This window comes from Scyliorhinus torazame, chromosome 4, assembly GCF_047496885.1.
Source record: "Scyliorhinus torazame isolate Kashiwa2021f chromosome 4, sScyTor2.1, whole genome shotgun sequence".
NCBI classification, from domain to species: domain Eukaryota; kingdom Metazoa; phylum Chordata; class Chondrichthyes; order Carcharhiniformes; family Scyliorhinidae; genus Scyliorhinus; species Scyliorhinus torazame.
Window position 1 is genome coordinate 111,068,250 of NC_092710.1, and position 14,461 is coordinate 111,082,710.

Sequence of the window (14,461 nt, forward strand, 5' to 3'; positions counted from 1 at the left end):
CCTCAGCTGTTCAACCTTTCTTCATTCGATAAGCCCTTCATCCTAGGAGTGAATCCAGTGAAACTTCTCTGAACTGCGTATAAAGTAATTAGATATTTTTTTTTAAACAAGAAGATCAAAACTGCACACAGTGCTCCAGAGTGGTCTTACACCCTGCACTGCTGCAATAAATCTTCTTTATTTTTATATTCCATTCCTCTTTATAATAAATTCCTTTTGCCTTTCAATCACTTGCCATATCCACATGCTAACTTTGAGATTTATGTTCCAGGACACCCAGATCCCTCTGTACTACCGAGTTCTGCAATCTTTCTCCATTCTTCTTCTTGCGAAAGCGAACAAGTTCTCATTTATCCACATTACATACTCCATTATCATAGATCATAGAATTTACAGTGCAGGCCATTCAGCCCATCGAGTCTGCACCGGCTCTTGGAAAGAGCACCCTACCCAAGGTCAACATCTCCACCCTATCCCCATAACCCAGTAACCCCACCCAACATTTAAAAAAAATATATATATTTTATTGAAATTTTTTTCCCCAAACAACAATTTTTTCCCTCTTACAAAGCAAACGTAACAGTAAAGAAATTTTAACAATACACAAATAACTAAACCCCATAATCGTTTGACATAAACTAAACTAAACCCCCCCCCCCTCCCCCCTGGGTTGCTGCTGCTGGTCATCTGTCTTCCCTCTAACGCTCCCCTAGGTAGTCGAGAAATGGCTGACACCGCCTGGTGAACCCTTGAGCCGATCCTCTCAGGGCAAACTTTATCTGCTCCAGTTTTTTTTTAAAAATATGTTTTATTGAAATTTTTTTCCCCCCAAACAACAATTTTCCCCCTCTTACAAAGCAAACGCAACAATAATACAGAAATTTTTAACAATACACAAGTAACAAAACCCCTTTATCTTTGACCTAAACTAAACCCCCCCCCCTTCCCCCTGGGTTGCTGCTGCTGGTCCTCTGTCTTCCCTCTAACGTTTCCCTAGGTAGTCGAGAAATGGCTGCCACCGCCTGGTGAACCCTTGAGCCGATCCTCTCAGGGCAAACTTTATCTGCTCCAGTTTAATGAACCCCGCCATATCATTTACCCAGGCCTCCAGTCCGGGGGGTTTCGCCTCCTTCCACATGAGTAGGATCCTGCGCCGGGCTACTAGGGACGCAAAGGCCACAACGTCGGCCTCTTTCGCCTCCTGCACTCCCGGCTCTTCCGCAACTCCAAATAGAGCTAACCCCCAGCCTGGTTTGACCCGGGCCTTCACCACCCGCGAAATCACTCCCGTCACTCCCTTCCAATACCCTTCCAGTGCCGGGCACGCCCAAAACATATGTGCGTGGTTTGCCGGGCTCCCGCCACACCTCCCACATTTGTCCTCCACTCCAAAGAACCTGCTCAATCTTGCCCCCGTTATGTGTTCTCTATGTAGCACCTTAAATTGAATCAGGCTAAGCCTGGCGCATGAGGAAGAGGAATTTACCCTGCTTAGGGCATCAGCCCACATACCCTCCTCTATCTCCTCCCCTAGTTCTTCTTCCCACTTTCCTTTTAGTTCGCCCACCGACTCCTCCCCCTCTTCCCTCATCTCTCGGTAAATCTCTGACACCTTGCCCTCTCCGACCCACACCCCTGAAAGCACCCTGTCCTGTATCCCCTGTGTCGGGAGCAACGGAAATTCCCTCACCTGTTGTCTAGTAAACGCCCTCACCTGCATATATCTCAAGAAATTTCCCCGGGGCAACTTATACTTTTCCTCCAATGCTCCCAAGCTCGCAAAAGTCCCATCTATAAATAAATCTCCCACCCTCCTCATTCCCAACTGGTACCAGCTCTGAAATCCTCCATCCATTCTTCCTGGGGCGAACCTATGGTTGTTCCTGATTGGGGACCCCACCAGGGCTCCCCGCATCCCTCTCTGTCGCCTCCACTGTCCCCAGATATTCAATGTTGCCGCCACCACCGGGTTCGTGGTAAACTTTTTAGGTGAGATCGGTAGCGGCGCCGTCACCAGCACCTCTAAACCCGTCCCTTTACAGGACTTTCTCTCCAGTCTTTTCCACGCCGCTCCCTCACCCTCCATCATCCATTTACGTACCATTGCCACATTGGCAGCCCAATAGTAATCGCCCAAGTTCGGTAGTGCCAATCCTCCTCTGTCCCTACTACGCTGAAGGAACCCCCTCCTTACTCTCGGAACTTTCCCTGCCCACACGAAGCTCGTGATGCTCCTGTCTATTTTATTAAAAAAGGTCTTGGTGATTAGTATAGGGAGACATTGAAATACAAATAAGAACCTCGGGAGGACCATCATCTTAATTGCTTGCACCCTGCCCGCCAGCGATAGAGGCTGCATGTCCCACCTCTTGAAGTCCTCCTCCATTTGTTCTACCAACCGTGTCAGATTAAGTCTGTGCAAGGTTCCCCAGCTCCTAGCGATCTGAATCCCCAGGTATCGGAAGTTTCTTTCCACTTTCCTTAGAGGCAAGCCTTCTATCTCTCTACTCTGGTCCCCTGGATGTATCACAAATAATTCACTCTTCCCCATGTTTAGCCTATACCCCGAGAAATCCCCGAACCCCCTCAAAATTCGCATAACCTCTATCATCCCCCCCGCTGGGTCCGACACGTATAACAATAGGTCATCCGCGTATAACGAGACTCGGTGTTCTTCTCCCCCTCTAATCACCCCTCTCCATTTCCTGGAGTCTCTCAACGCCATGGCCAGAGGTTCAATTGCCAACGCGAACAACAATGGAGACAGCGGGCATTCCTGTCTTGTTCCCCTATATAGTCGGAAATACTCCGATCTATGTCGACCTGCAACTACGCTTGCCGTTGGAGCCCCATAAAGAAGTCTAACCCAGCTAATAAACCCGTTCCCAAACCCAAACCTCCTTAACACTTCCCATAAATACTCCCACCCCACCCTATCAAATGCCTTCTCTGCGTCCATTACCGCCACTATCTCTGCCTCCCCCTCCACTGGGGGCATCACTATCACCCCTAATAGTCGTCGCACGTTAACATTCAGTTGTCTCCCTTTTACGAACCCTGTCTGGTCTTCGTGCACCACCCCCGGGACACAGTCCTCTATCCTCGATACCAGTACCTTTGCCAACAATTTGGCGTCCACGTTCAATAATGAAATGGGTCTATAGGACCCGCACTGCAACGGATCTTTATCCCTCTTCAAAATTAACGATATCGTCGCCTCCGACATCGTCGAGGGTAGAGTCCCCCCTTTCCTGGCCTCATTGAACATCCTCACCATCAACGGGGCCAACAAGTCCACATATTTTCTGTAATACTCCACCGGGAACCCGTCTGGTCCTGGGGCCTTCCCTGCTTGCATGCTTCCCAGTCCCTTAATAACCTCGTCCACCCCAATCGGTGCCCCCAGGCCTACCACCCCCCGCTCCTCCACTTTCGGGAACCTCAATTGGTCCAGGAACTGCCGCATCCCCTCCTCTCCCCCTGGGGGTTGAGACCTATACAGTTCCTCATAGAAGGTCTTGAACACATCATTTATCTTTCCTGCCCTTCGCACCGTGTCTCCCCTTTCGTCTCTAATTCCTCCTATCTCCCTCGCTGCTGCCCTCTTTCGCAATTGATGAGCCAACAGGCGACTAGCCTTTTCCCCATATTCATACCTCCTCCCCTGTGCCTTCCTCCACAGTACCTCCGCCTTTCTGGTGGTCAGAAGGTCAAATTCCGTCTGGAGTCGTCTCCTCTCCCTGTACAATTCCTCCTCCGGGGTCTCTGCAAATTCCCTATCCACCCTTAAAATCTCCCCCAGTAATCTTTCCCTTTCCTTGGCCTCTGTTTTCCTTTTGTGGGCCCCAATGGAGATCAGCTCTCCTCTGACCACCGCTTTTAGTGCTTCCCACACCACTCCCACAGGGACCTCGCCGTCGTCATTGACCTCCAGGTATCTCTCGATACACCCCCGCACTCTTGCACACACTCCCTCATCCGCCATCAATCCCACATCTAATCGCCAGAGTGCTCTCTGCTCCCTTTCCTCTCCTAATTCCAGGTCCACCCAATGTGGGGCATGGTCCGAAACCGCTATGGCTGAATATTCAGCTTCTTCCACCCTAGAGATCAACGACCTTCCCAAAACAAAAAAATCTATCCGGGAGTACACTTTATGGACATGGGAGAAGAAGGAGAACTCCCGAGCCCTAGGTCTAAGAAATCGCCATGGATCCACTCCCCCCATTTGGTCCATAAACCCCTTAAGCACCTTGGCCGCTGCCGGCCTTCTTCCGGTCCTTGAGCTGGATCTATCTAGCCCCGGGTCCAGCACAGTATTAAAGTCCCCTCCTAAAATTAAGTTTCCTACCTCCAGGTCCGGTATACGCCCCAGCATCCGTCTCATAAATCCCGCATCGTCCCAGTTCGGGGCACATACATTAACCAACACGACCTCCATTCCCTCCAGCCTGCCACTCACCATTACATATCTACCTCCGCTATCTGCTACGATGTTCTTTGCTTCAAATGCTACCCGTTTCCCCACCAATATGGCCACCCCTCTGTTCTTTGCGTCTAGTCCTGAGTGGAACACCTGTCCCACCCATCCTTTCCTTAACCTAACTTGGTCCGCCACCTTTAGGTGCGTCTCTTGGAGCATAACCACATCTGCCCTTAGTCCTTTCAAATGCGCGAGCACTCGGGCCCTTTTTATCGGTCCGTTCAGGCCTCTCACGTTCCACGTGATCAGCCTCACTAGGGGGCTACCTGCCCCCCTCCCGTGTCGACTAGCCATTACCTTCTCTAGGCCAGTCCCATATCCCGCCTCCGCGCTCCCACTCGCTCCCCCAGCGTCGCATACCATCCCCGTCCACCCACTCTTTAGCCATTTCCTTTTGGATTTCTGCAGCAGCAACCCAGTTGTCCCCCCCCCCCGCTAGATCTCTTTCTAGCGTGATTGCTCCCCCCATATTACTTCCGTAAGTCAGCTGACTTCAACTGACCTCGGCTACTCCTGCTCACTCCTCGACCCCCCCGTGTGGGGAACTCCCATCCGCCTTGCGCCTGTCTTCCCGCCATATTCTTTCTGGCGCGGGAACATCCCTTTACCTGACCCGCCTCTTGTGGCGCAGCTCCCCCCCCCCCCCCCCCCCCCCCCCACACCACCCCCCCCTCCCCTTCCTCATTCTCCATCTATGTCCTGTCTTTCCCCCCTCACCGGCGCCCACATTTCCCAATGTCTCCCCCCTTCCCAATTTACTTCTCTATTAACATCAACCATAACATTAACAACAACATTTCCTGCAGCATCAGTCCCTCAGTTCCGATCCAATTTCTCCTCTTTAATAAAGGTCCATGCTTCCTCCGCCGTCTCGAAATAATGGTGTCTCTCCTGATACGTGACCCATAGTCTTGCCGGCTGCAGCATCCCGAACTTCACCTTCTTTTTATGCAACACCTCCTTGGCTCGGTTAAAACTCGCCCTCCTTCTCGCCACCTCTGCACTCCAATCCTGGTACACCCGTACCACTGCATTCTCCCATCTGCTACTCCGCACCTTTTTAGCCCATCTCAGGACCTCTTCTCTATCCTTAAGGCGGTGAAATCGCACGATTATCGCCCTGGGTGTTTCTCCCGCTTTTGGTCTTCTCGCCGGGAACCGATGTGCCCACTCCACCTCCAAGTGGCCCGTAGGGGCCTCAGCACCCATCAGTGAGCTCAGCATCGTACTTGCATAAGCTCCACAGTCCACTCCTTCCACACCCTCAGGGAGACCCAGTATCCGAAGGTTCTTCCTTCGCGCTCCGTTTTCTAGGGCCTCGATCCTTTCAGTACACTTTTTATGAAGTGCCTCATGCGTCTGTGTTTTGACCGCCAGGCCCAGGATCTCGTCCTCATTATCCGTCACCTTCTGCTCCACCACGCGGAGCTCTGTCTCCTGGGTCTTTTGTGTCTCCTTGAGCCCCTCAATTGCCTGTAGCATCGGGGTCAGCACCTCCCTCTTTAGTAGCTCCACGCACCGTCTCAAAAATTCATCCTGTTCGGGCCCCCATGTCGCCTGCGCTTTCTCCGCCGCCATCTTGTGCTTCTCCCTTTCTGTCACTTTGGTCGACGATTCCTCGCGCTGCAGCCGCCGCCGCCGGTTTTTTCCTCCTTAGTTGGGGGGGGGGGGACTCCCTTCTCACTCACCCCACTCCGGGTTGCGTCGCCCAAACATTCCCCGTTGGGGCTCTTAAAAGAGCCCGAAGGTCCGTCGGAGCTGGAGCCGCCGAAACGTGCGGCTAGCTAGGCATCACCGCAACCGGAAGTCAACCCCACCCAACATTAAGGACAATTTTAGACACTAAGGGCAATTTATCATGGCCAATCCACCTAACCTGCACATCTTTGGACTGTGGGAGGAAACCGGAGCACCCGGAGGAAACCCACGCACACACGGGGAGGATGTGCAGACTCCGCACAGACAGTGACCCAAGCCGGAATCGAACCTGGGACCCTGGAGCTGTGAAGCAATTGTGCTATCCACAATGCTACCATGCTGTCCATCTACCAATCTTTCGCCCACTTACTTAACCTACCTATATCCATCTCCAGTTTTTACATCCTCTTGATAACTTACTTTCCTACCTATCTTGGGATCATCGGCAAATTTAGCCACCACACATTTGGTTCCTTCATCCAAGTCATTGATGTAGATTGTAAATAGTTGAGGATCCTGCACGGATCCCTGTGGCACTTCACTAGTTACACCTTATCAATCCGCAAAAGATCCCTTCTCTGCTTCTGTTTGGCAACCGATCTTTTATCCATGCTAATATATTACCCCCTACACCATATGCTCTTACCTTGAATGTTACTTCACCAAAAAACTCTAACAGATTAGTTAAACACTATTTCCCTTTCACAAAGCCATGTTGGCTCTGCCTGATCAAATGGTGATTATTTAAGTATCCTGCTATAACCTCCTCAATAATGGATTCTAGCACTTGTCCTCTGACAAATGTTAGGCCCACCGGACTATAGTTTCTTGCTTTCTGCCCCTCTCCTTTCTTGAATAAAGGTGTTACATTTGCTATTTTCCAATCCGCTGAATCCTTTCCAGAATCTAAGGAATTTTGGAAGATTATAACCAATGCATTCGCTGTCTATGCTGACACTTTTTTTTAATACCCTGGAATGAAGGCCATCTGGTCCTGGGAATTTGTCAGCCTTTAGGTCCATTAAATTTCCTAGCATCATTTCCCTGATGGTGATTCCATTAAGTTCATCCCTCCCCAACACCTCTGCTATTTCTTTGTTTCCCATTATCCATTCCCCAGACTCTCTCTCTGGAGGACCAACACTAGCTTTACTCTTCAGGTACTTGTAGGAACTTTTACTATTTGTTTCTATATTACTAGCTAGTTTTTGCTCATACTTTGCTTTCTGTTTCTTTATTATCTTTGCTGGTTCTTAAAATATGTCCACTCATCTGACCTATCACTACCATTTGCAGATTTGCACACTGTTTCTTTCAATTTAATACTACCATTGACTTTCTTATTTAGTCACGAATGACGCACTCTTCTCAAAGTGCCTTTCTTTCTCACTGGGATAAATATATATGAAGTGTTATTAAAAACCTCCTTTGTTGATCCAATGAAGCTCAATGCAAACTCCAGGAACAACACCTCATCTTCCAGGGCAGCACGGTATCGCAGTGGTTAGCACTGCTGTCTCACAGCGCTGAGGACTCGGGCTCGATCCTGGCCCCGGGTCACTGTCCGTGTGGGGTTTCACATTCTCCTAGTGTCTGCGTGGGTCTCACCCCCACAACCCCAAAAAGATGTGCAGAGTAGGTGAATTGGCCACGCTAAAATGGCCCTTAATTGGAAAAAAAGAATTGGGTACTCTATATTTATGGACAAAAAAATGAGAAAAAACACCTCATCTTCCAGTTAGGCACTTTACAGCCTTCTGGGCTCAACATTGAATTCAACAATTCCGAATCGTAGCTACTTCACCAGTTTGTCTCCTTTTTCTTTTCAGCTTTTGGTTTTGGATGGCAGATACTCATCGTTCTGCAATTGACCAGAGGGCATAATCAAAGAGTAAGGAGTCACACATTTAAGACCCAGATGAGGAGGAATTTCTTCTCTGAGGGTAGTGAATCTGTGGAATTCTTTACCGCAGAGAGCTGTAGAGGCTGGGTCTTTAATTTGAGATAGACAGATTTTTAATCAGTAAGGGAATCAAGGGTTATGGGGATAAGGCGGGAAAGTGGAATTGAGGATTATATCAGATCAGCCATGATCTCATTGAATGATGGAACAGACTCGATGGGCCGAGTGGCCCACTTTGGCTCCCACGTCTTATGGTCTTATTGACACTTCCTCTAGACAAATGCTTTGTTTACTTGTCCCATTTTCATTCCCTTTGGCCGTGCCACCATGAAACCTTTGGTCATTTAATCTTTCCTGCCATCCACTCTATCACAGGCCTTCCCTTTTGTTCTTTTACCCAGTTCTCTCCCTTCACTTGCTTAAAACCCATAACATCTTTAATTTTTCTCAGTTATGATAGAAGGTCATCGTCCTAAAACATCAACGTTGCTTCTCTCTCCAAAAATGCTGCCTGATCTGGTGAGTATTTCCAGCTATTTTTCTTTTTCTTCCCAGTCTGTTTGAACCCAGCAGCAAGTTTGAAAACACAAACTTGTACAGATGTACAATGGGTACAGTTTTCCCAATATACAGGGTGGATGGTCAGGATCTAGCAATGGAACAGATGCCGTCCAGAGGATCAGTTTGTAAAATGATGGTTGGATTTTGTACACTCTGAAGCTCTGGTTTCCTCCTCAACCTATTACCTACCTTGTGCACTGTTTAAAAAAAGGCAGCCCCGGGCTTCAGTACATGGCGTGGTCACATCCTCAATACTGAATGGTGATTTATGAATTTATCAGTGTAAATGTTGAAAAATTCAAAAGGCTTCTTTGTTGTGATACAAAGAAAGAACAGGAAATTTGTTGCTAAGTCGGATTTGAATTTTCCACTTGTACCAAGGTACAGTGAAAAGAATTGTTCTGCGTACAGTAGACAGATCGTTCCATACATGAAAAACATAGGACATACGATAAATACATAATGTAAATACGTAGACATAGGGTGAAGCATACAGAGTGTAGTTCTACTCAGTAGAGAAGATGGGTGGAGAGATCAGTTCAGTCCATAAGAGGGTCATTTAGGAGTCCGGTAACAACGGGGAAGAAGCTGTTTTTCAGCAAGTTTGATTGTGGCACAGATGGCACCTTTGTAATCGATGCCTATGGCACTGGCAAATGGTTCATCCCAATAACCCAATCTAAGAGGCTGCCTGTGCCAAGTGTGGACTATGTCAGCAGTGGAGACAGCAATGGCGACTTTATATTTAATTATTGTGCAAGTTCCCTATGGACCTTCCTGTCTGAAGTGAAATTTAAACGCACAACATCTTGGAAATGCCTCCTTCTAATTCATTTACACAAATATGTAAAGAGAGTGAGGTTGGTGTTCATTTGTAGGTTACAATTTTGAAACATATGAAACTGGTGAGAATGAAGAAGAGAGCAGCTGGTACGACAAGCCTTCCTCAACATAACCCAAATACTCCCCAACTTATCGAGCACAAAAATACCTGCCTTAATAAATGATAAAGTGAAATAAAATGCTCACCGGTGTTTGAAAGAGACGTGAGGAAATACCACACCAAAGAGGGCAACCGAGGCATCGATGACCGACACACCGAGCGGAAGTGGCCCAGGCACAGCCTCACCCACAGGAATACGCAGGTAAATTGAGGATGGGTCGTGCTCCAAGGCTCCGCTTCCTGATGCACTGTTTGGCTGGAGCTGCAAATCAATTGGAGGGAGTCTTAATAAAGCAAGTTTTTCCAGTAGCTGTTTTCCCATCAACTAAAACACAACCAATATAAAGTTGGGTACACCGTTTCAGGATAGTTTCTACTGGTGCTAGGTTTGGCCACACAGTAAAACATTTAACAAAGACTCAGCCTTCACACAATGTTCCTTGTCTACTTTTCATGCTTCCTTTGACTGGGTAGTCTAGAGCTTGGGAGGGGGCACAGTGTACGGGTAAAGGGTCAGCTATCAGGTGAAATTACTTTACCCGGAGGGTTGTGAATCTTCTCTACCCCAGACAGTTGTGACTGCTCAGTTATTGAGTTTTCAAGACTGAGATCGATAAATCTTTGGGAACTAAGGGAATCGAAGGAAATGGGAAGAGGTTGGGAAAGTCTAAGATAATTTAGCAGTCATCACCTTACTGAATGGGAGAGCAGACTGGAGGGGCTATATGGCCTATTCCTGCTTTGAAATGTTCCTTCTGCTGCTAAGAATTGCAACCATCTAGGTTAACTGGAGTAGTTATTGTAAAGATCACTGTTCTATGACAAAAGGTATAAAATGACTTGCAGTTCTACAGCAGCTTTCACACCCTCCGCACATTCCAAAGGGTTCTACAGCCAATGAGCACTTTAAATATAGTCACAGTCCTAATGTAGGAAACGCTGCAGCCAATTTGAGCACAGCAAGCTCCTAGGGTTAAAAGTAACATCCTAAACAGAATGGATTGAACGGTTAAATAAACATTTAAAAGTTTAACTGTGGACATTCTCTTTTTTTAAAAATCAATTTAGAGTACCCAATTCATCTTTGGGTTGTGGGGACGAAACCCCGCAAACACGGGGAGAATGTGCAAACTCCACATGGACAGTGATCCAGAACCGGGATCGAATCTGGGAACTCGGCGCCAGGAGATGTGGACATTCTCATACCGTCTCTTCCCTGTCTACAACCAGAGCATGCATTGTTCAATCTCTTCATACTTATGCAATCTGAATACCCTTTGTGACAGTTCCATTATTTCTGTTTCCGTTTCTTTTCTGAACCCTGTCACACATGTTTACAGCATGGAAACAGGCCCTTCGACCCAGCTTCTCCACGCCGCCCAGTTTCTATCACTAAGCTAGTCCCACTTGCCTGCATTTGGTCCATATCCCTCCATACCCACCCAGCCCATATGACTATCCAACTGCTTTTTAAAGGGCAAAATTGTACCAGCCTCTACCACTGCCTCTGGCAGCTCGTTCCAGATGCCCACCACCCTCTCTGTGAACACATCTCCCTTCTGGTCTCTTTTGTATCTCTCCCTTCTCACCTTAAACCTATGCCCTCTAGTTCTGGATTCCTCTACCTTTGGGAAAACATGTTGACTACCTACCTTATCTACGCTCATTATTTTATCGACCTCTATAAAATCACCACTAAGCCTCCTACGCTCCAGGGAAAAAGGTCCCAGCCTATCCAGCCTCTCCTTATAACTCAGACCATCAAGTCCTGGTAGTATCCTTGTAAATGTCTTCTGCACTCTTTCTAGTTTAACAATATCCTTCCTATAATAGGGTGAGCAGAACGGAACACAGTATTCCATGTGTGGTCTTACCAATGCCTTGAACAATTTCAACAAGACGTCCCAACTCCTGTATTCAATATTCTGACCAATAAAACCTAGCATGCTGAATGCCTTCTTCATCACCCTGTCTACCTGCGACCCCGCCTTCAAGAAGCTATGAACCTGTACCCCTAGATCTCTTTGTTCTGTAACTCTCCCCAACTCCCTACTGAATAGGTCCTGCCCTGATTTGATCTATCAAAATGTTTCACCTCACATTTATCCAAATTAAACTCCATCTGCCATTCATCGGCCCACTTGATCAAGATCCCGTTGCAATCTTATATAACGGTCTTCACTATCCACTAAGCCACCAATCTTGGTGTCATCTGCAAACTTACGAACCATGCCTCCTACATTCTCATCCAAATCATTTATATATAAATAACAGTGGGCCTAGCACCGATCCCTGAGGCACACCGCTGGTCACAGATCTCCAGTTTGAATAACCACCCTTTGGCTTTGGTCGCCAAGCCAATTTTATATCCAATTGGCTACCTTGCCTGGATTCCGTGAGATTTAACCTTTTGCAACAACCTACCATGCGGTACCTTGTCAAAGATCTTGCTAAAGTCCATGTAGAAAATGTCGACCGCACTGCCCTCATCTACCTTCAAAAAACCCAATCAAAGTTGTGAGGCATGACTGTCGCCCGCTTCTCTCTGCTTCAACTCATTCAGTCATGCCACCTTTCATTTACTTTTCTCTTGCGTAATTATTGCCACCGAATCTATCTCAACCGAACACTATGCCTCCATTTTCCTACTCTCTTTGTGTCATTCAAGGTTGGAATCATCCTCAGTTCTATTGCACATATTCTTGTATACTTCGCTCATATTTTCAGTAGAAGTTTGGATAATGGATTGGCTCCCTAGGCCACTGCAGAGGTCATTTAAGAGCCAACCATGTAGGGGTGGGACTGATCTCACATATAGGCCCAGATCAGGTAAGGATGATACATATCCTTCCCTAAAGGGACATTAGAGAACCAGTTGGTTTTTAAAAAAATATATATTTTATTCAAATTTTTTGACCAAACATAACAATACAAAGTTTTTCCTTTTTAACAACAATAAAGCAATATAAATAACTGTGGCCAGTTTTTAACAAATAAATAAATAATATATAAACAAAAAACTAAATGGCAACTGCCTTATCAAAAATAATTACTCTCCAAAAATACAATCCAACAGTCCAATATACATTACCTAGTACAAATATCTATACATATACAGAGACATCCCTGAGATCCCGCCCGAGTCCTCCCCCCACCCCCCCCTCGTTGCTGCTGTTGCCTTCCCATTCCCTCTATCGTTCTGTGGGGTAGTCAATGAACGGTTGCCACCGCCTGGTGAACCCTTGAGCTGAACCCCTTAATGCGAACTTTATCCGTTCTAGTTTTATAAACCCTACCATGTCATTTATCCAGGTCTCCACGCCCGGGGGTTTGGCTTCCTTCCACATAAGCAACATCCTTCGCCGGGCTACTAGGGACCCAAAGGCCAAAACATCAGCCTCTTTCACCTCCTGCACTCCCGGCTCTTCTGCAACCCCGAATATAGCTAACCTCCAGCTTGGCTCGACCCGGACCCCCACCACCTTCGAAAGCACCTTCGCCACCCCCACCCAAAACCCCTGTAGTGCCGGACATGACCAGAACATGTGGGTGTGGTTCGCTGGGCTTCTCGAGCATCTCCCACACCTATCCTCTACCCCGAAGAATTTACTGAGTCGTGCTCCAGTCATATGCGCCCTGTGTAGAACCTTGAATTGTATCAGGCTTAGCCTGGCACACGAGGACGACGAGTTTACCCTACGTAGGGCATCAGCCCACAGCCCCTCCTCAATCTCTTCCCCCAGCTCTTCTTCCCATTTCCCTTTCAGCTCATCTACCATGATCTCCCCCTCGTCCCTCATTTCCCTGTATATATCCGACACCCTACCATCCCCCACCCACGTCTCTGAGATCACTCTATCCTGCACCTCCTGCGTCTGGAGCTGCGGGAATTCCCTCACCTGTTGCCTCGCAAAAGCCCTCAGTTGCATATACCGAAATGCATTCCCTTGGGGCAACCCATATTTTTCCGTCAGCGCTCCCAGACTCGCAAACGTCCCATCTACGAACAGATCTCTCAGTTGCACTACCCCAGCTCTTTGCCATGCTCCAAATCCCCCATCCATTCTCCCCGGGACAAACCTATGGTTATTTCTTATCGGGGACCGCACCGAGGCTCCCGTCCTTCCCCATGCCGTCTCCACTGCCCCCAAATTTTTAATGTTGCCACCACCATGGTTATTTCTTATCGGGGACCGCACCGAGGCTCCCGTCCTTCCCCATGCCATCTCCACTGCCCCCAAATTTTTAATGTTGCCCCCCGACGGCGCCCTCCCGCCTCGACCACCCCACCCCATTCCAGCTCCCCCTTCTCCTTAGCAGCAGCAACCCAGTGAACCGCCCCCCCCCCTCCGCTAGATCCCTTTCTAGCGTAGTTGCACCCCCCATGTTGCTCCCAGAAGTCAGGAAACTCTGGCTGACCTCGGCTTCCCCTCTTGTCCTCGGCCCCCACTGTGTGAGGCCCCCTCCTTCCTGCGCCCCTGTTCCCGCCATGATGCTTGTGGTGTATTTCTTCGGGGAGAACGGCAACGGCGCCGTCACCATTGCTTGTAGGCTGGTCACCTTGCAGGACGCCAGCTCCAATCTCTTCCACGCCGCTCCCTCACCTTCTCCCATCCACTTACACACCATTGAGATATTGGCGGCCCAGTAATAATCACTTAGGCTAGGTAGTGCCAGCCCCCCCCTATCCCTACTACGCTGCAAGAACCCCCTCCTCACTCTCGGGGTCTTCCCGGCCCACACAAAACTCATAACACCTTTCTCAATTCTCTTGAAAAAAGCCTTCGTGACCATCACCGGGAGGCACTGAAACACAAAGAGGAATCTCGGGAGGACTACCATTTTAACCGCCTGCACCCTACCTGCCAGTTAC

General features: G+C 48.3%; 1 protein-coding gene across 1 annotated transcript in view; it reads right to left on the reverse strand.

Moving 5' to 3' along the window:
- heatr5b (HEAT repeat containing 5B) overlaps nt 1–14,461 on the reverse strand; it is a 128,057-nt gene that overhangs the window by 54,091 nt on the left and 59,505 nt on the right. The window contains exon 16 of the mRNA XM_072498484.1: nt 9,675–9,850. Within this exon, the coding sequence (XP_072354585.1) occupies nt 9,675–9,850 (176 nt within the window). The remainder of the gene's footprint in view (nt 1–9,674; nt 9,851–14,461) is intronic.